At 46.1% G+C, this 24,322-nt stretch overlaps 2 protein-coding genes across 6 annotated transcripts in view; one reads left to right on the top strand and one right to left on the bottom strand.

Annotated features, from left to right (window-relative positions):
* Window positions 1-24,322, top strand: part of LOC309330333 (uncharacterized protein) — a 69,810-nt gene that overhangs the window by 14,504 nt on the left and 30,984 nt on the right. For 4 of the 5 annotated variants that reach the window (XM_081841832.1, XM_081841833.1, XM_081841834.1 and 1 more), the window contains 8 exons: window positions 4,218-4,328; window positions 5,182-5,352; window positions 6,662-6,842; window positions 7,478-7,580; window positions 8,261-8,352; window positions 9,085-9,179; window positions 9,982-10,062; window positions 10,946-11,532. In XM_081841832.1, the coding sequence (XP_081697958.1) occupies window positions 4,218-4,328; window positions 5,182-5,352; window positions 6,662-6,842; window positions 7,478-7,580; window positions 8,261-8,352; window positions 9,085-9,179; window positions 9,982-10,062; window positions 10,946-11,229 (1,118 nt within the window). In that variant the 3' untranslated portion in view covers window positions 11,230-11,532. Of the gene's footprint in view, window positions 1-4,217; window positions 4,329-5,181; window positions 5,353-6,661; window positions 6,843-7,477; window positions 7,581-8,260; window positions 8,353-9,084; window positions 9,180-9,981; window positions 10,467-10,945; window positions 11,533-24,322 lie in introns of those variants that run through there. The other variant, XR_014151409.1, reaches the window with a different exon arrangement.
* MTFP1 (mitochondrial fission process 1) lies at window positions 11,632-22,696 on the bottom strand. The gene is made up of 4 exons (XM_081842162.1): window positions 22,443-22,696; window positions 15,968-16,095; window positions 14,756-14,988; window positions 11,632-12,475 (listed from the first exon to the last, which is right to left on the bottom strand). Exons 1-4 carry the CDS (start codon window positions 22,513-22,515, stop codon window positions 12,418-12,420), a joined length of 492 nt encoding a protein of 163 aa, XP_081698288.1. The 5' UTR covers window positions 22,516-22,696; the 3' UTR covers window positions 11,632-12,417.

The raw sequence follows: 24,322 nt of genomic DNA, 5'->3' as shown, positions 1-24,322 counted from the left end.
TTTAAAAAAATGTCTCTGACTAGTTCAGGAATTTCCTCTGCTAGATTCTAGCCTTCACTGGGTACTGGACACCAAAAATTGGGGTTTGGAGCTTCATCCAGACTGATCCCCTTCCCGAAGGAACTTTTTATCATCTTTGGTGGACCTGCCCGAAGATTAAGGCCTACTGGGAAATGATCTATAATGAAATTAAGAAAATCCTTAAGTGGACATTTGTAAAGAAACCGGAGGCTTTTCTCTTGGGCATGGTAGGCCAAATGGTTCTAAAGAAAGATAGAACATTTTTTATGTACGCAACAACAGCAGCAAGAATTCTTTTGGCGAAGTATTGGAAGACTAAAGAATTACCTACTCTGGAAGAATGGCAGACCAAGGTGACTGAATTTATGGGACTGGCAGAGATGACCGGCAGAATCCGTGACCAGAGGAGAGAGACAGTGGAAGAAGACCGGAAAAAATTCAAAATCTATCTTAAAAATTGTTGTAAAATTTCGGAATGTTAAGATGTCAAGGGATTGGATATAAAGAATTACAGCTGTAAAAATTGAAATTTAAAAAACTTTAAAGAGAATTAAATATAAAAAGGGATGAAGGACTGCTAAAAAATTTTAAAATAAGGATGCAGTGAAGGGGAGGTTTGGGGAAGTCGTGTTATGTTTGTCTGTTTTTTGTTTATGTTGTAAAATTAATAAAAATTACTTAAAAAAAAAAAAAAAACAGACTGATCCCCTTCCCAAAACCATGGTAATATGTTAGATTTTTTTACCCTTGCTCCGCCATAAGGTCCCAGAGTGGGTTATTAAGGTAAAGGGACCCCTGACCATTAGGTCCAGTCACAGACAACTCTGGGGTTGGGGTGCTCATCTCGCTTTATTGGCCGAGGGAGCCGGCATATAGCTTCCGGGTCATGTGGCCAGCATGACTAAGCTGCTTCTGGCGAACCAGAGCAGTGCACAGAAACACCGTTTACCTTCCCGCCGGAGCGGTACCTATTTATCTACTTGCACTTTGACGTGCTTTCGAACTGCTAGGTTGGCAGGAGGAGGGACCGAGCAACTGGAGCTCACCCCGTTGTAGGATTCAAACTGCCGACCTTCTGATCGGCAAGTCCTAGGCTCTGTGGTTTAACCCACAGCGCCACCCGTGTCCCTTTTACCTTCAGCGTATAAGGAAGCTATACAGGCATGGTGCAACACCTGCTTCTGTGGGGGTTCCACAACTTAGGGGTGGTTTTCCTAGGAGACCCTGGAAAATGAGGCCAGCAAGTCCTGACACCAACACCCAGAACAAAATGGGGACAGCCATTTACTAGGAAGGGACACATTCCAGGAAAGTGCAGCCTGTGGCCACTTCCAGACTTTATTTCCGGGTGGGATTCAATCACATAACAGATTCTGGTTCTGCTGCTGTGGTTGACAAGGGATTGTTGCATGGTTTCAGAGAGTTCAAATGGGGTAGATTTGCCTTGGAAATGCCTATTAGAAGAAGAAGAGAAGAAGAGTTTGGATTTGATATCCCACCTTTCACTCCCCTTCAGGAGTCTCAAAGCGGCTAACAATCTCCTTTCCCTTCCTCCCCCACAACAAACACTCTGTGAGGTGAGTGGGGCTGAGAGACTTCAAAGAAGTGTGACTGGCCCAAGGTCACCCAGCAGCTGCATGTGGAGAAGCGGAGACGCGAACCCGGTTCCCTAGATTACGAGACTACCGCTCTGAACCACTACACCACACTGGCTCTCATTATTAAATCTCTCCTCCATCCCTAGTGATGAAGGAAGTGCCAAGAAAAAGTGTGGAGGAAACACTTCCTTTTGACCCAATGTCATCTTGCCTCCCTGCAAACGAGTCAGGATTAATGAATGGGTTACCTGGAAGTGCCCTGTGACTGGGTCAGCTGGGGCGGCAGTGGAAGCAAGCTAAGTTACTTAGGGATGCCTTCTGTCAGTCCCAAGTGAGTTCTCAATGGGACGACGAGAAATGATGCACAGCACTGTCTCCAATGAAGAATGTTGGGCTGTACTACTACTACAGTCGTACCTCAGGTTAAGTATTTAATTCGTTCCGGAGGTTTGTTCTCAACCTGAAACTGTTCTTAACCTGAAGCACCACTTTAACTAATGGAGCCTCCTGCTGCTGCCGCACCGCCGGAGCATGATTTCTGTTCTCATCCTGAAGCAATGTTTTTAACCTGAGGTACTATTTCTGGGTTAGCGGAATCTGTAACCTGAAGCATATGTAACCTGAAGCGTATGTAAACCAAGGTACCACTGTACTACTACTACTACTACTACTACTACTACGTAATTTATTCTGTGGCTTCCAACAGAATATTAAAATACAATAACCTATTAAACATTAAAAGCTTCCCTAAACATTAGTCATACTCTCAGACTCATTGACATTAGTGAACATGGCAAGCTTGGATCCATTCATCCCACTAGGTAGAACTTAGTTTACTGATTGATTGATTGATTGATTGATTGGTTGGTTGATTGCATTTATATTCAACCCTTTTCTCCAAGAATTTCCAGGTGGTGTACATGGTTCTGCCCCTCCCCATTTAATCCCCCCACAACAACCCTCTGAGGTAGGCTAGGCCAGGCATAGGCAAACTCTGACCCTCCAGATGTTTGGGGCTACAATTCCCATCACCCCTAGCTAACAGGACCAGTGGTCAGGGATGATGGGAATTGTAGTCCCAAACATCTGGAGGGCCGGAGTTTGCCTGTGCCTGGGCTAGGCTGAGAGGCAGCGACTGGAGCTAGGCCACTCAGGGAGCCTCATGGCTGAGTGGGGATTTGAACCCTGGTCTCCCAGGTCCTAGTCTGACACTTTAACTACTACACCAGCGCAGGCTGTAAGTATTGTATTGGATATATACCGCCCGTGCTTTGGAATCGGGAACCCTCTGAAAATTTAGGCATGCTATGTGAGTATACCCAAACCAGTTTACTCAGAAGTAAATCCCTCTGAGGTCTGCAGCTCCACAGGGCACCTGTTATGGATTGTAGGTCATGACTTCAGGGACCAAATTAGGGTTGCTGGCCAACAGGAGACTTGGAACAATTAAGGAAGGCCCAGGTGTGTTAAATTTTCTCTCTCAGCCTATTTAAGAAAAAAATTGTGGTTCCCCTTTTCTTTCTTACCTTCCTTGTCTTCCTTCAGGACAATGATGACTGGCTTCTGGTGGGTGGCTGTGCTTATTGAAGTGTTGGGTAAGTTTCTGGCAGACCCTCCAAGTATCCCTATTTTCCAGGTATGTCCCTGATTTAGAGAAGCCATCCTGGTTTCTGATTTGATCCTGGAATGTCCCACTTTTTAAAATGTTTTCTATTTTATCGTGTTTTTATATATGTTGGAAGCTGCCCAGAATGGCTGGGGCAATCCAGTCAGATGCGTGGGGTTTAAATAGTAAAATTATCATTATGAAATGGGATGTCCCCATTTTCATCGGAGAAAGTTGGAGAGTATGTTCCAGAGGGCGTGTTGGGGATCTTCCTTATGCTCAGCAATGCTTCTGAACATCAGCTGCTAGAAGCCACAGATGGGGAGAGTGCTATTGCCCTTGGATCCTTCTTTAGAGGGCTTCCCTTTGTGTCTCTGGTTTGACCACTCCGAGAGCAGAGTGCTGTGCTTTAATGGGCCATTGGCCTCATCCAGCAGGTGGACTCTTTATGTTCTCAGCTGTGAATGAAAGCAAGACTTCGTTACTGCCCAAATACCATCTGAGCAAGGTTAGATTAATAGAGATGGCATTCAGCTGTTTGGTGCACATAGCCTGCTACAGTCCAGTTCTTTGGCTATGCATTTCCAGATCGAGTTATCCTGTACCAATCCTGAGGTTCTCATCCTGCCATTTCTTATGAAATACAGTGATACTTTGGGTTACATACGCTTCAGGTTACATACGCTTCAGGTTACAGACTCCACTAACCCAGAAATATTACCTTGGGTTAAGAACTTTGCTTCAGGATGAGAACAGAAATCGTGCAGCGGCGGCAGCGGGAGGCCTCATTAGCTAAAGTGGTGCTTCAGGTTAAGAACAGTTTCAGGTTAAGAACAGACCTCTAGAACGAATTAAGTTCTTAACCCACTATACTGTATTTTGACAAACTTCTGTGCAAAATAGATTTGACCCGAATGTGTTTGCAGTCCACGAGTGTGCAATGGGTTGAGGGTCAAGTTCCTGATCAGTTATTCTGTTCCTTTATTCCTCAGCCATCCCAGTTTTGGCCCAAGGAGAAGGCTTAGCTTCTCCAGCCACAGTGGGTTCTAACACTCCTCAAGTGACAACTGCAGAGCTGGGATTCTTCAATAGGGTGTTTCATGGTGAGGTGACTTGTTTAATGTACAGAAAGGGGATGTTGGGTAGACCCACTGAAATTAAGGGACCAAACATAGGCTCCAACATTTGCACGATCCTGCCACTTTAAACAGTCCTGGCTTCCCCCAGAGAATCATGGGAACTGTAGTTTGTCAAGCATGCTGGAAGTTATTAGAAGAGAGTCCTATTCCCGTCCCAGAACTACAATTCCCAGAGTTCCCTGTGAAGAGGGATTGCTTGCCAAACCACTCTGGGAAGAAGAGGGTTTTCCGAATATGGAAACTGAATATCTCTACTAGAGATGGAGAAGAAATTAAATTCAGCTCACATTTAAAGGCAAATTTATCTGATTTGAACTTTCTAAAGCACAGCCATCTTTTGAAATTCAGACTTTACTGAATTTTTCGATGCAGTTTGCTAGCCAAGTAACGCGAGTAAAACTGCATAGGCTAGGAAATGTGCATATATTAGTGAGACTATTGTTTTAAAAATGCATCGCATTAGGGGACCTTGCTTAAAATTATTAAACAAAATAGCATACAAAAATGGGCAGGTTAGGAGAAACTCTCACTAAAATACTGGTAGATTCTCATGATAACCCTTTGGGTTTTTTTAATGCAAACTGTAGAAATGTTGAGAATGGAACTTGCAATTGGAAAAACTAAGAACTCGAGAGAAACCTAAATGGACAGTTCCATCCATTCCTAGTTGCAAATATTTGAGGGAGCATCAGGATCAGTGCAGGAATCCTGGTAACAAAGGCATATTGGCTTTAGTTTCAGGCTAAAATTTGTGATGGGAGACGCCCATGGGGAGTTAGCTCAGCTAATGTCTCTTTCTCTCCCTCCCTATCTCCAGCTGCAAAGGGTCTAGTGTGGAGCAGCAATGCCGATACCACAGAGCCTATGGCAACCACTTTGCCAACGCTTCCTTACTCCACGGCAGCCAGCGCAGAGCCTCGCGTCCAGCTTCTGCAAGCTGCTCAGGCCAGTGACGCAAAGATTAATATCTCTCTGAGAGTGTTGAATGGTAAGATCATAGCTGTCAACCTTCCCTTTTGTTGCGGGAAATTCCCTTATTCCAGCGCTGTTTCCTGCTGCTTCCTGCTGCTATCCCGGATTGTTAGATATCCCGCAGACTGTCTCTGGGACAGGTGAGGCTGCTGATCCCTTATTTTCAAATCTGACAGTTGACAGATATGGGTAAGATGACTCTCCCACCCACAAGAGTCAATGGTTGCTTCCCTTAGCACCCTGATTTTGGGGTTCAGTTGTGCCATAGTAAAATATTATCCTTCTTGGTAAAAGGTAAAGGGACCCCTGACCATTAGGTCCAGCCGTGACCGACTCTGAGGTTGCGCGCTCGTCTCGCTCTATAGGCCAGGGGAGCTGGCGTTTGTCCGCAGACAGCTTCTGGGTCATGTGGCCAGCATGACTAAGCTGCTTCTGGCAAACCAGAGCAGTGCACGGAAACGCCGTTTACCTTCCCGCCGGAGCGGTACCTATTTATCTACTAGCACTTTGACGTGCTTTCAAACTGCTAGGTTGGCAGGAGCAGGGACCGAGCAACGGGAGCTCACCCCATCGCGGGGATTCGAACATCCTTCTTGGTACCAGCAACTTAATGCTCAACTGCAAGCAGGGCATTTGGAAGGCGGGAAACATTGGTCTAAGCCAGTCTTTCCCCAAACTGGTGCCTTCCAGAGGTTGCTGGACTACAGTTCCCATCAGTCTCGGCTGGAATGCCTAGCGATCAGGACTAGTGCCAGCCTCTGGAGGGCTTCTTCTTCATTCTGGCGATCACTCGTAGCTGAGTAAGATTGTCTTCCATAAACACGGTTTTAACAATGAGTCCGTAAGTAACTGTGGAGGCCAATTCTGGATCCACATGTGGCTGACACCATTGCGGCTAGTAGCCATTGATAGGCTCTGCCAGTGGCATAGCGTTGGTTGCTGGTGCCCGGGGGTTGCGTGCACATGTATGCTGGGAGGAGGAGGCACATGTGCCGGGCAGGGGAGCGCCAGCCCACCCTTGCCACTGACGTTGCTGAAGCGACCCTATCTCCACCAGAGTAAAGTGGGAATGGGCTCAGCTGCCTGCCTACCTACGCAAAGTTGGGCTTCTAGACTACAATTCCCATAATCCCTGACCACTGGTCTTGCTAGCTAGGGATGGTGGGAGTTGTAGTCCAAAACCAGCTAGAGACCCAAGTTTGGGAAACACTGGTCTAGAGAGCAGCAGGTTGAGGAAGGCAGGTGTAAGATGCTATCTGTGTGGCAGGATGTAACATCTGCATGGGCTAGTCCGCACCGCACACAATTTCTGACTTCTCTCCCAGAAAACCTCAGTGTTGCGGCTGAACCTGGGGAGTACATCGAAGGTGCTTTGATCCACTTTGAGGCCAGAGTCCAGGCGAGTCCAGGCCTGTCCCCCAAGCTCTTCATTGATGAGTGCTACGGCACAGATGCCCGACACCACGGCCATTTCAGGAGGGTCTACATATTCGCAGATAAACATGGGTAAGTGGTGTGCCGTTCTGTTAAGAGATGGAGAGGGCCTTCTCGGTAGTGGCACCTACCCTGTGGAACGCCCTCCCGTCAGATGTCAAGGAGATAAGTGGCTATACAACCTTTAGAAGACATCTGAAGGCAGCCCTGTATAGGAAAGTCTTTTAATGTTTTATTATGGTTTTATATGTCAGAAGCCACTCAGAGTGGCTGGAGCAACCCAGTCAGATGGGCAGGGAATAACAACAACAACAACAACAACAACAACAACAACAGCAACAACAACAACTCTGGGTGGCTTCCAACAAAATATTAAAATACAGTAATGCATTAATAATAATAATAATAATAATAATAATAATAATAATACCAACAACAAAGGTGTTTCAGTGTGGTTGTCCTTCCACCCACCCCCACTAAAGCAGAAATGGGGCAGTGTGTTAAAATGAGTTCAGCATCAAACAAAAAAACAATATTTTGACAGCACATTTGGCAGATATCGGATCCAGCAACGTCAAAACTGGATTGTGCTCAGTGTGGAAAATTGGGTCAAAACTGGAAAAAGATGCCCACCGCCCCGCAATACCTAAAAAATGATTCCGGCACTCAAAATCACACTCTTCCTACTTTCACGGTTAACTTGCCAGGTGCCTGTACGGTGACGGCCCTAAGGTCAGGTGGCTCCGTAGGGAAGACTCTGCAATGATGTTCACAATACCTGCCTTCTTGCTAACCGGCGACTCGGAGGAGGTAGGGATCTCTCTGGAGTAATTCTCTGTGTTCTGGGATGCCGCTGACGTTCTGTTAAGAGAATTCCTGGTTTTCTCGCGTAATTTTCCTCCGACTTCCATTTCCAGGATTCTTGGGGGAAGCCCTTAATTCTTAAAAATTGTTCATAGAGCAAGTGTGAGTGGGTGCCTCTGCAGAGATGCCCCAATGCAGGCTGAATAAAGCACCCAAACATAGCGGTGCCTCGGGTTACATACTCTTCAGGTTACAGACTCCGCTAACCCAGAAATATTGCTTCAGGTTAAGAACTTTGCTTCAGGATGAGAACAGAAATTGTGCTCTGGTGGCGCGGCAGCAGCAGGAGGCCCCATTAGCTAAAGTGGTGCTTCAGGTTAAGTACAGTTTCAGGTTAAGTATGGACCTCCAGAACGAATTAAGCACTTAACCTGAGGTACCACTGCACTTTCATTGGCCAGCGTGGTTGTAGTGGTTTGTGTCAGACTAGGGCCCACTGGGTGACCTTGGGCCATTTGCTAAATCTCAGCCTAACCTACCTCACAAGGTTGTTGTGAACACAACAAGGGGTGGGGGAAGAACCATGAATACCGCCTTGAGCTCCTGGGATGTAGATGTAATTAGCAAATAGATATTTGTGACAGTTTTGAATCTGCTGCAAAAAAATAACGTCCCTCCTTTTCTAGATCTATATTCATTGCCTCCTGTCAGCATGGAGCAGGGAGACCTCCTCAAGCTTTGGCAAGAAAGCTTGTTCCTTTGACAGCATCTCCTCCAGGTCAGCTCTAAGCCCCTCTTATTGCAAGTCCTTGCTTGACCTCCCCCCACCCCCAGACTAAATTTATTTAAATACCTTGCAAACAAAAGCAATAATACATTCGATATTAGTTAAAATCTGTTGATCACATCCTTAAGCACTTGTGTGGCCAGATGTTTTGAAGACACGCTGTTTGGTTTCTTTGCCGTGGTGAATTTGACACAAGAGATAATCGGTTGTAAATCCAATTAGGTTTTTAAGACCCACTGAAATTAATGGACCTAAATTAGTCATGGCCATTAATTTCAATGTATTTACTCTGAGCAGGATTAACAACTGGATACAAAGGTGAACTTCTTATATCTTCTTAACTTACTGCATGATGCACAATTCCGATGAAGTTGCATTGTTTTAAACGGTTGTACAGTGGTACCTTGGGTTACAGATGCTTCAGGTTACAGATGCTTCGGGTTACAGACTCTGCCAACCCAGAAATAGTACCTCGGGTTAAGAACTTTGCTTCATGATGAGAACAGAAATTGTGCAGCAGCGGCACGGCAGCAGCAGGAGGCCTCATTAGCTAAAGTGGTGCTTCAGGTTAAGAACAGTTTCAGGTTAAGAACGAACCTCTGGAACGAATTAAGTTCTTAACCAGAGGTACCGCTGTACACTGCCTTGGTAAGTTTTATGCAACCGAACAGCTTCCCTTAACAGTTGCTGCGTATTACTTGTAGTGATTTTGTTCCCTTCTAGCTGGAAGAACATAGATGAACCGTCCAAGAATTATGTCTGCAAGTGCTGCAACAGCTACTGCCCTTTGGAGCCTCCCACTCCTGGAAGCGAGAAAGGTACCTGTAAGCTGGCCTTTGTGTCTAGTAAACCAAAACAATAATTGAAACGCAAGGAGCCAGCTAAGAGGTGGGTGGTGAATTTTTACCATTCACACTGATCTGTGGCAACTAGGAATCTAGTTCAAATCGCATTTTAATGTGAGCACCTTCCAGAAAAAAATTATTGAACTGAAACGCAGCTGCCCTTTGAAATTTGCCCTTCTCCAAATTTGGCAGTGAAGTTCTTCGACCAATAATAAATTATGATAATAATTGCATATATTAAGGGAAGCATAATTCTGCCTTGTGTTTCCCAAAGTTATATATGGTTGACTGCTGTGAGAGCAGGATGCTGGACTGGGTCTTATGGGGTTCTCATTTCCACTACTACCATTTCCCACTTTTTGGATAGATCATATAGAGCATAGAATTGTAGAGTTGGGACCCCGAGGATCATCTAGTCCAACCCCCTGCAATGCAGGAATATGCAGCTGCCCCATACAGGGATAGAACTTGCAACCTTGGCGTTATCGGCACCACGCTCTAGCCAACTGAGCTATCTAGGATAAGGTAGCAATATAGAACTTAATCCTGTGCTACATTGCTGTAGCACCATTGCTGTGTACATGATCCTTCCACAACTGCATGCCACCCTGATGTGTTAGGACTGACCATGGGTAATGCTGGCTGCTGGAACTGGGGGGGGGGGGAGCCCCAACATTTGAAGGACACTGGAGGCTGGTATATAAGCAATTGTTGGGTTCCTGTAGGAATCGTAACTTCCCTAGTTCTAAAACTATTTATCCCGTCTTCCAAACAGCATTTTGGGGTGAAGGAAAGCTCCACAGGAAAGTGGTTGGCCCCTTGAGAGTGCACAAGGAAGATGTACCTTGGTTTGAAGGTTGGTTTTTGTGTTTCTCGTTTCTGAATACCTTAGTCTCTTCTGGGGCTGGAAATCCTGGCCTAATCCAACATAGTTACTATTATTAGGATTTGTTGCCCACAACATCCGAGGCCCATCAGAGTGGCGTAGTGAATGCGGGTGGCGCTGTGGTGTAAACCACTGAGCCTCTTGGGTTTGCCAATCAGAAGGTCGGCAATTCGAATCCCTGCAACGGGGTGAGCTCCCGTTGTTCCGTCCCAGCTTCTGCCAACCTAGCAGTACAAGTAAATAAATAGGTACCACTCCAGCGGGAAGGTAAATGGCGTTTCCATTGGGCCAGAAGCGGTTTAGTCATGCTGGCCGCATGACCCGGAAAGCTGTCTGTGGACAAACGTCGGCTCCCTTGGCCTGAAGCGAGATGAGTGCCGCAACCCCATAGTTGCCTTTGAACAGGACTTAACCATCCAGGAGCGCTATACCTTAGTGGAGCAGATTGAGGATCTGGGGGACTGGAGCTCAAATCCCATCTTGGTCAGGAAAACTCACTGGGTGATTGTTCGCCCAAATATCGAGCCTCGGCCTAATCTATCTCTCAGGATTTGGGGAGGGGTGTGTGGAAATGAGCAGGGAGGGCCACATATGCCAGTTGGAGGTCTCTGCAGGGAAGGTGGGATATAAACGTAATGAGAGGATACTCTATCTATGTCAGGTGTGAGGAACCTGTGGTCCTCCAGATATTTACTGATCTACAACTCCCATCACCCTGACCATTGGCCACACTTGCTAGGGCTGATGAGAGTTGTAGTTCAGCAACAGCCAGAGGGCCTGAAGGTTCCCCTACACCTGAGTGAGGGCATCTTACTTAGGCAAAATGGCTCCCTAAATGTCTCTTCCCTTCCAGGACGATGCCACACCATGAAGACGTTCCTGCTGGTGAGCATTTCCTTTGGGGGCAGCTGTGTGCTGGCGGCCCTCTTCAGCGGGGCTACGATAGCGCTAGGCCTGGCCGTCCTCCGCTACTCCCGCACCAGCAAAGGCCACAAACCCCTGAAGAACCGCAAGGAGCAGCAATTCCAGACGGAGCTCCAGCTGGTCCTTGGGGACCTGACCGTCGACGAAGAGGTGGAGAAGGAATCTAACATTGACTACTGCAAGATCAAGAGTGACACGCCAGAGAAGGCCTAACTCTCTAATCCTTAAAGCAAAAATAAAATGTGTGTTGAAAGCTTTCCTTTTATCGCTGTGTAGCTTTACTGCCATAGTCAAACTTTCTCCCCTTGGTTGAAGGAACTTTTCCACCCCACCCCAGCCGGAGGGCCACATTCGCTTCTTGGCAACATTGCAGGGGCCACATGCTAGTGGCGATGGGGGCCAGAAGCATGTGGGTAGAGGAATCAGCCCAAACTTTAATTTTTGTGTAAGGCAGGTTAATGGAGTGCAGCTGAGTTCTCTCTTATGCAACTAGTGAGGCAGGTTAATGGAGTGCAGGGCATCTGATAGTCTGAAGTGCACTGGAGCTCTAGCACTGCCATGTAAATGCTGAAGGGGCTCACAAGTGGTGCAACTGCGTCAGCCACCCAGAAAGGATACGGAAAGTTGTTTCATTTATTTATATGCCAAAATTCTCACTGGCTTGGGTACACACCATGCATTGGAAGCATACTTTGAGATTCCTGCATTGCAGATGGCTGGACTAGGATGAACCTTGGAATCCATTCCATCTCCTGCAGTTTACCCCAGAACTATAAACCCAGAATTTTTTGAGGGGTGTCATTCTTTAAACGCATAGTGTGTACAGTGTCACTATCATTAAGCCAGATCGAAGGAACTACAAATAACTCTTTTCAGCTGAGCAGCAGTAACGGGAGCCATTTAGAACTGGCTCTACTTAAGTTGTTAACAGTTAGTGCAGTTAACCACTCCCATAGCTGGGAGTGCAAAGTAAACTGTCAGCAGGCTAGTCCACATTGCTGCTGGGAAACAGCTGCCAAGAACCCTAAAAAAGTAAGAGGTTGTGCCTTAAGTACATCCCGGCGGTGCCCCCCCCCCTTATCTGGGGTGGCATTGACCTGAACAAGGATGTGAAAGGATTTCTAGAAGGCCACATGCAAGTTCTGTTGGCATGGGAAATGGACCAGTCTCTACACAGGCTTTTAGGACACGTCCTGAGCTGCCCAGAAGATCCATCCTCGTTGGATCCACAGTACCAAGCTGCACTGGTTCAGCACAGGCCCCACTAAGCTGGATTTCAATATTTTAGAAGTCTACATAACATGGAGACCAGAGAGAAAGAGGTAGTGGCTTTGAGGGTGGATGATAGCCTGGTTTTGCTATCGGAGGCTCTGGTAGACCCAGGGGAAGGAGGACTTCCTCTTACTCTTCTGTCTTGTAGAGTTTGCGGAGACTGGAGTCCATCAAGAAATCCACTGACCTGCACCAGAGGAGAAGAGAGAGAGAGAGAGAGAGAAGGGTAAAGCAATAGTGCGATCCACAAAAAACCTACAGCTGTACCTCAGTTTTCTAACATCTCCGTTGTCAAGCATTTCGGTTTTTGAACGCCGCAAACTGGGAAGTAAGTGCCTTGGTTTTCAAACGTGCCTCAGAAGTCAAACATGAAACACAGCTTCTGTATTGAGTTTTCTGTTTTAAGTTTTCCGTACTGAGGCTTCCGTTTTGAGTTTTCGGTTTTTGAATGTTTTGTCTTCCGGAACGGATTACCATATTTTCCATCTATAAAAGGTAAAGGTACCCCTGCCCGTACAGGCCAGTCGTGTCCGACTCTAGGGTTGCGCGCTCATCTCACTCAAGAGGCCGGGAGCCTCTTTGGGGCTCAGAATTAAGAAAATGGGGGGGGGGAGAGATGGCCCAGAGTATAAGACGTCCCCTAATTTTTGACATTATTTTTAAAGGGAAAAAACCTAGTCTTATACACAGAAAAATATGGGTACGTTAGAAAACCAAGGTACCACTCTATTTGTATTTGCCTGGCATTTCCATGGAGGCAAGAAATTCCTCCAGGGGTTTGGGGGCATATGTGTTGTTTTTTGATGCTCTTGTAGAAAAATCTGCACCAAACCCCAAATTGAAAGCATCCTCCCTAACTCTCCCAATGTGACTGTTATCATGTGAGGAGAATGCACATCTGAATAAGGATTAGAAGCTGAGCAGGAATGAAACAGAAATCTAAGGGAGGCAAACAGATTCGGCAAAGAGGCGTCGGGTGGCTACTTTGGGAAGTAACAACAGAATCCGTCTCTCAGTGAAGATGTGTTTCCTTGTGTCTGACAGTAGGGGGTGCCACTTACTTTAAAAAACCAGTGAGAATAGGACCTTAGGGCATGACATTCTGCATCGATCAATCAAAGAGAACACAATGTCGCTGACTCTCTCTGGGCGTAATGTTTATTTTTAGACAGACTGAATTCTTGCCCAGGGATTGAATTTATTCACATCGTTTTACCCAAGAGAACGCCGAGACACAATTTAAATGAGAAAAGTGGGGTCAGGGGTGAGATACCCTATTCTGAAAATAAGTATCCCAGTGTGAGATTAAATAAAGACCCATTTCTGACACAATTGCTCTGTTCCCCTAAGGAATGTTAGTTTGAAAAGGCGGCAGTTCAGCCATGCTTATGTCAGAGTACTTTGGCCATGTTCACGCCACACATTTATGGCACTAGGAAGCCACTTAAACAGTCACGGCTTCCTCAAAAGAATTCTGGGACTTGTAGTATGTTAGGAGTGCCAAGAGTTGTCAGGCGACCCCTATATTCCCCTCGCAGAGCTACAATTCCCAGAGAGGTTCAACAGGCAATCCATCGTCTCAGGAAACACTGGGAATTGTAGCTCTGTGAGTCTTTTTTATATTATGGACATGTGTTCTGTATTATTTTGTTAATACAAGTTTGTCATGGCCTTTGGCTAGAACAGTAAACTTACAAATTGAACGTGAGGGAAACTGGGGCCTCCTCACAATTCTCAGCATAAACTACATTTCCCAGGATTCTATGGGGTAAACCATGACTGTTTAACGAGGCATCGTAGTGCTTTAAATATATGGTATGAATGTGAGGTTTAAAATGTGAGGCCGTCTTAATCACTACTGTTGCGAGGCAAGTTGCCCTTTCTAGGTCACCACTTCAAATAGTAACCTTTCCCAGTCAGGTGTTTAGGGCTACAACTCCATTCAACCCCAGCTGGCAGGCCTGTACTCCCATCAACCCTAGCATCTGCTGGTTGGGGCTGATGGGATTTGTAGTCCAAAATGGCCCCGGTGGCTGGAGCTGATGGGATTTGTAGTCCAAAATGGCCCCCAGTGGCTGGGGCTGATGGGATTTGTAGTCCAAAAAGGCCCCCGGTGGCTGGGGCTGATGGGATTTGTAGTCCAAAATGGCCCCGGTGGCTGGAGCTGATGGGATTTGTAGTCCAAAATGGCCCCCAGTGGCTGGGGCTGATGGGATTTGTAGTCCAAAATGGCCCCGGTGGCTGGGGCTGATGGGATTTGTGGACCAAAATGGTTCCCAGTGGCTAGGACTGATGGGATTTGTAGTCCAAAATGGCCCCGGTGGCTGGGGCTGATGGGATTTGTAGTCCAAAATGGCCTTGGTGGCTGGGGTTGATGAGGGTTGAAGTACACAGCACCTAGCAGGGCTTCTTCAAGGTTGATACAGCTCATCCTTGGCTGTGCTCAAGGAGTGGAAGTTGCCCGTACCTGTCGATGGGTTTGATGATGAAAGGAATGGCCGAGAGTCCCACGGCGGTGGTGGCCCACTTCCTGACTGAGAGAGGCCAGTGCGTCATGCTGGCCATGAGGTAGAGTGACCCTGCGCAGATGCGGTTAATGGTGAAGCCAGGAATGGCCACAGAAGCCAGAGCCTGCCATATAAATGTGTCCACGACCGCCAGTGCAGCATGCTTGCTCCTTCCTTCACCCACGGCCTTCGCCTGTCAATCGGAGGAAGGACGAAAGGGGTGCAGACTTAAAACGTTTAAAACCGAAAAAGAAACTGACCTTCATTCCTTTCGGGTTTCCCGTCCTGCCCTTTTTCCAAACAAGTAATTTAAAAACAAAACACCTGAAACCTAATTTATCCATGTGCTTGTTAACTGCTTCTTCTTGAAATGAAAGGAGGTATATAAATTATATGAATCATTGTTTTTGTTTATTTATTGTTTCATAAAGTCCATACACCTCTCGACTGTTTAAAAAGAAAACCTCAAAGCAGTTTGCAAAAAGAGTAAAAGAACTAAATTATCAGCGAAACATTTGAAACACTAAAAGCATAACTGTGTTTACCTCGGGCCCAGGGGAAACATTCGACCCTATCTGAAATCTGTAACTTTAATTACATTTTCTGTTTTACATTTTGGAATATTCATTTAAACAACCTTAAAATGTCAATGACTTCCCTTCTTCTCCTTCCATGGTTCATTTTGCATAACACAGATCCCTGCATATTTTATATAAACTAAACCATTCAGTATTCTAATATTACAGCCATCTAAACTTATTTACACTGTTGAATATATCTGAATGCTGCCCACATTTTCAAATAAACACAAATCTGCTCCATATATTCAATAAACATTTTCCAATCTTCTTTAAATGAATGTTCTCTTATTTTATATGTTAGGTCTGCAAACTGGACATATTCCAGCATTCAACCCTATCTGGCCCTCAAAACCCTCCCTGGACAACATTAGCCTAGCTTTGCAATCTAAACATTTTTTTCCTGGCTAGAATGAATCCTTGAATTCTGACAACACCTCTTGCTTCCCTGATGGAGGACAGAGAGGAATGTGTGTGCATGAAATAGCTTCATATACAAAGGTAAAATCTTTGCTCCACTACCAGCATGCGGCTCCCAGAAGGGAACGTGGCCCTTGACTTGAGAAATGGTTTCGTCCCCTACTCTGTACTCACAGCAGCCGCCTTCTTGCCCTTGTCAATTGCGTCAGCCGCCACGTAGGCAGTTGCTACTCCATAGCTGGCCCAGACCAACGAGACGGGCACAATGGCCCGGAAAGACTCCCCGACCTCATTGGCGTAACCTGTAACAAAGGTCAAAGGTCAGCAGGGGCGCCAAAGCCCCTCCCACAGCCTCAAGCTCCGCCCGACAGACAGGAAGAGTCCAACAGCTGTCATTACTTTCAAGAGTTAATGTGTCCACAGCCACGGGGGGGGGGCGGGGGGAGAAACTCCCTGCTTCTCTCGCTTTGTCATTTTAATTAGGGATGCCATACATCAGGAATTTTCTGGACATAGCTGGGATTCAACCGCTGAAAATTGCCTTCCGGGCAGAATTTTGGAAAAGTGGCTAAAAGGTCTGGGAAAACCCAGACGTATGGCAGCCCCCCAAAACCCTATTTTTTGTTGTTGAATAATTTTTATTAATTTTTAATTACAAAAGTCCAATATACACCATATTATATCAATACCAAATAGCAATACCAATTCAGATACAAATCAATTACATAGCCAGTTATAAAATTTATGTGGCCTCCCACGCAGAGCCGTAGCTAGGTGATCTCACGCCCCAGGCAAAACTGTCCTGATTGCACCCCCTAACCACTGACAAATTAGCTCTTCTTTCTGCCTCCCCTCCAAAACCCCTCGCCCCATTCAATTCACCCTCTATTTAAAAATTTATTCTTATAAATATTCTTATTTATAGACATAATTATGGAGATTTTTTTAAGCCAATTTTGCAAGACCCCTCCCCCCACCTGCACCCATGGGGGGGGGACACCACACCACCCCCTAGCTACGGCCCTGCTCCCACGTGCTGTACTTCAAGGTCTGATTTCCTCTAATTCTGCCTCCAGACTATTGCTCAAAACAAATACAATTCACTCTTTATGAAATCCCTTATACCATGACTACAATGATTTTTACATTTAAAGGTAAAGGTAAAGGGACCCCTGACCATTAGGTCCAGTCGTGACTGATTCTGGGGTTGCGGCGCTCATCTCGCTCTATAGGCCGAGGGAGCCGGCGTACAGCTTCCGGGTCATGTGGCCAGCATGACTAAGCCGCTTCTGGCAAACCAGAGCAGCTCACGGAAACGCCGTTTACCTTCCCGCCAGAGCGGTACCTATTTATCTACTTGCACTTTGACGTGCTTTCGAACTGCTAGGTGGGCAGGACCTGGGACTGAGCAACGGGAGCTCACCCCTCGTGGGGATCCGAACCGCCGACCTTCTGATCGGCAAGCCCTAGGCTCTGTGGTTTAACCCACAGTGCCACCCACGTCCCGCTATTATAATTATTAAAACACATTTAGTAATTTGTAAATTAGCAAGTGAAGTTCTCCTTTTTTCTTCCTGTGTTAGGTTTTCATTTTCATTTTCATTTTTAATTTTCATCAATTGTTCCTTTATTTCTTTATCGAATATTATGTCCATATTGATTATTCCTGATCTCCTTTGTGCCTTATGGCTCTGTTGACTCGGTGTTACTCTGGAGAGATCTCTCTCTTTTGTTCTCAACTCATCTGATTGCAGCTGTAAAAGTCCATACTTTCAATTTCAAGCAGGGAGTCGCCTAACATCCTGCCAAAGCCCTATTTTTAATTCACCTGTCAATAGAACTGAAATATGAAGAATGAGATCCATTTAGCGCCACTAAGTCTAAGCCACAACATCTTTTATTAATATGGAAAGGGAGGGGAGTGGCTTGTGCCTCAATGTGGAAAACATCCCCATCATTGCCTGAGGTATGTGAGGTTACAGAATGCGCACAAACATCTTAACTGCGTACTGTTAACGGAGAGTGTATAGGAGGAGAATTTAAGCACTTCTTTTTAGTTTAAGCTTCAGTGGATTGCAGTGAACTGGGTTACGGTTTGGGGGACCAACCAACACCAAGCCTAGTATATGATGAACGTATCCTAAAAACTGTTGGATGGGATGAAGCCAACCCATCCAGTTCATATATTACATTAAGTATTGATTTATATCCCATCTTTTCTCCAAAGGAACTCAACACACTTCTCCTTCTCCCTATTTTACCCACAGAACACTCCTGTGAGGTAGGCTTGGCTGAGAGTTGGTGACTGACCGAAGGTCACCCTGTGAGCTTCATCGTGGGGATCTGAACCCTTGTATTGCAAGTCCTAGTCCAACACTCTAACCACTACACCACACTTCTTCGTTCCAAGGAACTCAACAAGGTCACACAAAAATTTTATCCTCCAAATTTATCCAGGCAGAGGCACCCGCCCTGTGGAACACCCTCGCTTCAGATGTGAAGGAAATAAGCAGCTATCTTATCTTTAAAAGACATCTGAAGGCAGCACTGTTTAGGGAAGTTTTTAATATTTAATGCTGTATTATTTTTAAAACTTGATTGGCTGGGGAAACTCAGCCAGATGGGCGGGGTATAAATAATAAATTATTATTATATTGTTGTTATTTAACTGCAAGACGATCAAACCCATCCATTCTTAAGGAAATCAGCCCTGAGTGCTCACTAGAAGGACAGATCCTGAAGCTGAGGCTCCAATACTTTGGCCACCTCATGAGAAGAGAAGACTCCCTGGAAAAGACCCTGATGTTGGGAAAGATGGAGGGCACAAGGAGAAGGGGACTGCAGAGGACGAGATGGTTGGATAGTGTTCTCGAAGCTACCAGCATGAGTTTGGCCAAACTGCGGGAGGCCGTGGAAGACAGGAGTGCCTGGCGTGCTCTGGTCCAGGGGGTCAGGAAGAGTCGGACACGACTAAACAACAATAACATTATTATTTATCCAATATTTCCTTCAGTCTAACCCACCACGCATGGTTGTTGTGAAAGTAAAATAAAGGGGGGTGTTTGACCTTGCAAGCACCACCAGAAAGACAACAGCATAACAACTGCTTTAATTTTCTTTGCTGGCGATAACCTCCACCGTCCGTTTCGCTCCTGCGTGCCTGACTGCCGCAGCTGTTCCTACAGGATTAAATTTCGCTGCGCTGCAAAGAGGGGCAGCAATGCAGCCATTTTGTGCTGTTTGACACTCTTCAGAGGATGCAGTCTCCACCGTCTCCTCCTCCTGATGCCCTAGAAAAGTCCTTTTCCAAGGTCCAGAGAAAGTCACCTTAGGAGCTGCCTGCCACCCAACGCAGCAGAAACTTCCCGGCAAACGACACTTTGCACGAGGGATCCTGCTTCTCAAATATCACTGAATAGAAGCTGACATTTCATCCTTGAAGCTGCCACATCACCACCACCCTGCCCGGTTTTTCACCCCATGTTCCTGCCATTTTTGAGCTGTGTCTTCAATAGCTGTCCAAGACTGTCAACACAGGAAACTGCCTTGCATAGAGTCAGAACACAGGTCCATTTAGTTCAGCACAGTGGTACCTTGGTTCTCAAACACCTTGATACTCAAACAACTTGGAACCCAAACACTGCAAACCCAGAAGTAAGTGTTATGGTTTGCAAACTTTTTCGGAAGACGAACGTGCTCCGTTTTGAGTGTTATGCTTCCGATTTGAGTGCCACACTTCCGTTTTGAGTGTTACGCTGAGGTCTGTCTGTCTTTGCTATTTATTTAGCGTTTATGTTTTTGCGGCTCTTTTTTTGTTTTGTTTTTGTGGTTCTGTGGAACCCAGTTCAGCTACTGATTGATTGATTGATTGATTGGTTGTGCGACTGCAGTACATTGTTTATTGCTTTCATTTTATGGATCAATGGTCTCGTTAGATAGTAAAATTCATGTTAAATTGCAGTTTTAGGGGTTTTTTTTTTTTAAAGTCTGGAACGGATTAATCCATTTTGCATTACTTTCTGTGGGAAAGCATGCCTTGGTTTTGGAACGCTTTGGTTTTGGAACAGACTTCCAGAACGGATCAAGTTTGAGAATCAAGGTACCACTGTAATGTCTACACTGACTGGTAGCAGTTTCCCCAGCCGAACTTGGGGAGATTTAAGCAAGGACTTTTGGCATGAAAACTAGTTGCTCTGGCCACAAGGTCAAGAGTTACACACATGACATTTGGTTGTGCAAAGTTTTGTCCCGCAGTCATCTTTAAAGACAAGGACACCAAAATATAATCACAGAAGCCTTGTTCCCCCAACAGCAAACCAGCAGGAGCTGCTGCAAATCTTCTTTCTTTCTTTCTTTCTTTCTTTCTTTCTTTCTTTCTTTCTTAAAGAGTCAGTATGTGTAGTGGTTAGAGTGCCAGACCAGGACCTGGAAGACCAGGGTTCAAATCTCCACTTGGCCTTGAAGGTGATTTTGGACCAGTCACAATCTCTCAAGCTAACCTACCTCGCAAGACTGCTGTGAGGATAAAAATGGGGAGAGAGTGAACCATATATCTCACCTTAAACTACTTGGAGGGGGGAAAAGGGGGGGGATATAAATGCACGAAATAAATAAAAATACTTTTCCTTTGAAGATAACGTCATTTATGTAGCAATGATACAGAACAACACAGAAAATCAAGGGGATCCTTAATTCTTTCCCTATGTTGTTGTCGTTTGTTGTTGTTGTTTTCTATTTAAAATGGCTGTCCTCAACAAGAGGAAAAACAACTTGAAAGGAGAGTGACAGATTTTAATAGGGAAGCTGTCAAAAAAGTTAAGAAGCCTCTTCCCCTTTGCAGTGCCCAGTTGCCCACTGGAGACAGCAAGTAGGAAGGAAGGAGAAACTGAATTTTGTTTGCATTTCCATGAGAAACAACATCAAAATATATAGCAGATGTACAATAGATATATATAGCTATAAGGAGTATATCTGGAAAGTTATACTCAGCTGCATGCAATGCATCATTTGGACTTCAGATCATGACATTTGTATTCAAACGCTTATGTAGGGAATTTATTTCCCTGTTCCATATATATATATATGGAGCATCCTTGGACTTCACAACACATTTATTTATTTATTCAATTCATATCACATCCTCCTGGTGAAAATGCATCAGTAAAAACCAACATATAAAAAGAGTTTAAAATATTTTCTCAAGCAGTGATTTCAGGGTTGCCCTCAAATGCCTGGATCTAAACTAGGATGTTTCCAAATTCCTCTCGGAAGTCAATAATGAGAGGGGCAGATGTGCCTAACCAGGGAGGGCATTCATCAGACAGAAAACAGCCACTCAAAAGACCCTACCATGCGTAGGGCCTCCTCACCTGCCAATCATAGACTTGGAGATGCCCACTATCTCGTGCCTGGTATCTATGAGAACAATCGTCCCCTGTGTATCTTATGTGTTGAAAGAGAAGGGTGTACAGTATTCTCATCAGCAGTATTCTCATCAGCAGTGAGGCTTAAGGCTTGCAGAAGCTCTTGTAGACTTGAGTGTGGACCCTAAGCTAACGCCATAATAAACGTCTTCAAAAAAGATGCCACAAGACTGCTTGTTGGGTTTTGGTTTTGTTGTTGTTGCTCCAAACTAAAGCCACAGTCCTAACGCCACTTCCTTGGGAGTAAGACCCACTGAATTAAAAAGGACTTACAGTGGTACCTCAGGTTAAGTACTTAATTCGTTCCGGAGGTCCATTCTTAACCTGAAACTGTTCTTAACCTGAAGCACCACTTTAGCTAATGGGGCCTCCTGCTACTGCTGCGCCGCCGGAGCACGATTTCTGTTCTCATCCTGAAGCAAAGTTCTTAACCTGAAGCACTATTTCTGGGTTAGTGGAGTCTGTAACCTGAAGCGTATGTAACCTGAAGCATATGTAACCTGAGGTACCACTGTACTTCTGAGCAGTACACAACTGCCCTGCTGGAAGTACCTTCAGGGAGGTGACAGTATGCCATTTTATTGCATTTCTATCCCACTTTTTCTCCTCCAAGAAGCTCAAAGTGACAGACTTCTCTCCCTCCTCATTTATTCTGCACAAAAGCTCTGTGAGGTAGGTTGGATTAAGAGGTATTTGACAGTGGGCTTCATGGCTCAGTGGGGAATTTGAACCCAGATCTCCCAGGTGCTCAGTTCTTTACCTAAAAACACACCATCATTGCCCATATATACTCTACCTTTCAGATGATTGTGCCCTGAAAGCTAAACATCTATTATTAACATTATTTCACCGAAAGGTATAGCACTAACGGCGCTTAGTGGCGGTAAATTGGGACGAGAGTTGCCAACTTTTTCCTTGATGGAACTCCTGTGCCTAAGAAGGCGCAAGAGCTTGAAGGCACAGGAGCCCAGGCAGAAAAGCAGTTGGCAACCTCCGCTGCCCAATCCTGAGAACAGCGTTCCTTGCCTTTTACTCCGATCAGTCTCCGCCGCCCGATTTCCCCCTCCCCCCGTCCCGTCCGCCAACTTCTTATTGAACGCAGTCCCAGCGGGGAAAGCGCTCTTCAACCGCCTGCGGGCTTCCTCGAGAGTAAATTTCCCGCCCTTAACGGAGGCTGGGACTGGCGAGGAGGCGCGCGGCGCGGCGATCGCCCTGCAGCCACTCACCCAGGTAGCGCACCCACGTGTCGCGGTAAAGGTCCGGCGCCGGCAGCGGAGGCTCCTCGGCCGGCGATCCCATGGCCGGCTGCCCCGGGGCGCCAAGGGCAAGAGCAGGAAGGACGGGGATCGAGGAAGAGTCCCGGGCTGGCGGGCCAGCGCAGGCCGCGCCTCCTCTCCAAAGCGCGCAGCAGAGCGCACGGCGCCGCGGAGCCAGCGGCCAATGGAACCGGGCCGAGCCGAGCCCCGCCGGCCGAGCCGCCTCCCCACTGGCCGCCTGGCCGCGGAGAGGGGCGGCCCCAAAGGAGGAGGAGGAGGAGGAAGGCTGCCTGCCTGCCTGCCTGCCTGCCTGCTGCCGCCGCCGCCACCGCCACCGCGGGAAGCTCCTTCCCTGCCCACGAGAGCGCGCGATTGCGCGTGGGGACCTCGAGGGTGGCTAGGTGGCTCTTCCAGGCACTGCCTCTCCGCCTCAACCTACCCCGCAGGGCTGTTGTGAGGATTGAGTGGGGAGGGGACAACCATTGTGGGCACTTGTCAGCTCCTTGGAATCGGTGGCGCATGTCCTTCTGGCTTGCACGCTATAAAGACTTGAGGAATGAGATTGTTGTTGTTGTTGTTTAGTTGTGTCCGACTCTTCGTGACCCCCTGGACCAGAGCATGCCAGGCTGTCTTCCACTGCCTCCCGCAGTTTGGTCAAACTCATGCTGGTAGCTTCAAGAACACTATCCAACCATCTCCTCCTCTGTTGTCCCCTTCTCCTTGTGCCCTCCATCTTTCCCAACATCAGGGTCTTTTCCAGGGAGTCTTCTCTTCTCTTGAGGTGGCCAAAGTATTGGAGCCTCAGCTTCACGATCTGTCCTTCCAGTGAGCACTCAGGGCTGATTTCCTTCAGAATGGATAGGTTTGATCTTCTTGCAGTCCATGGGACTCTCAAGAGTCTCCTCCAGCACCATAATTCAAAAGCATCAATTCTTCGGCGATCAGCCTTCTTTATGGTCCAGCTCTCACTTCCATACATCACTACTGGGAAAACCATAGCTTTAACTATATGGACCTTTGTTGGCAAGGTGATGTCTCTGCTTTTTAAGATGCTGTCTAGGTTTGTCATTGCTTTTCTCCCAAGAAGCAGGCTTCTTTGGGACATATAAATGCAATAAATAAAAATGAAACCAGGCAGCTGCAGCTTTGAGAAATGTAATAAATATTTTAGAATATCTGTCTGCAAGAAATGAGAAACAAGCAATGCTGATGTTCGTGGACGCTGAAAAAGCATTTGACAATGTCGCATGGGATTTCATGTTGAAAAATATTGAACAGAGAGAAATGGGAAGTCACTTCTTCAATGGAATTAAAGCAATATATACGGAGCAAAAAGCGAAGCTGATAGTGAATAATGCGATAACAGAAGAAATAAAGATTTCTAAGGGTACCAGACAGGGATGCCCATTGTCACCACTACTATTCATTCTGGTCCTGGAGGTGCTATTGGACTCAATAAGGAAAAAGGAAAGTATAAAGGGGGTGTCAGTAGGCCAAAATCAATATAAAGTTAAAGCCTTTGCTGACGACCTAGTCTTGATGATAGAAGATCCGCTGGAGACGGTAGCTGAGATACTGAAGGAAATTGAAACATTTGGAGAGGTGGCAGGTTTCATAATAAACAGGAAAAAAACTAAAATTATAGTTAAAAACATGGAAAAAGCAACAATGGAGGCACTGCAGCAACAAATTGGTATTGAAATTGTCAAAAAGGTCAAATATCTGGGAATATGGCTAACTCCAAAAAATATTGATCTGTTCCAAAACAATTATATCCCGGTGTGGAATGGAATTAAGAAGGATCTGGAAGTATGGAATAGATTAAAACTATCCTTCTGGGGTAGAATCTC

Source organism: Podarcis erhardii, assembly GCF_964252035.2.
Source record: "Podarcis erhardii genome assembly, chromosome: 15".
NCBI lineage: Eukaryota > Metazoa > Chordata > Lepidosauria > Squamata > Lacertidae > Podarcis > Podarcis erhardii.
The sequence above is the reverse complement of the archived record's forward strand: the minus strand, read 5'-3'. Positions and strand labels throughout refer to the sequence as shown.

Excerpts from the sequence above, each read along its gene's own strand:
- MTFP1 (XM_081842162.1), bottom strand. The coding sequence starts at position 22,515 with ATGGGATCGCCGGCCGAGGAGCCTCCGCTGCCGGCGCCGGACCTTTAC. Across the intron at positions 14,989-15,967 it reads AGGGCAAGAAGGCGGCTGCT|GCGAAGGCCGTGGGTGAAGG; the intron begins GTGAGTACAGAG and ends TCCGATTGACAG. Across the intron at positions 12,476-14,755 it reads ATCATCAAACCCATCGACAG|GTCAGTGGATTTCTTGATGG; the intron begins GTACGGGCAACT and ends CCTCTGGTGCAG.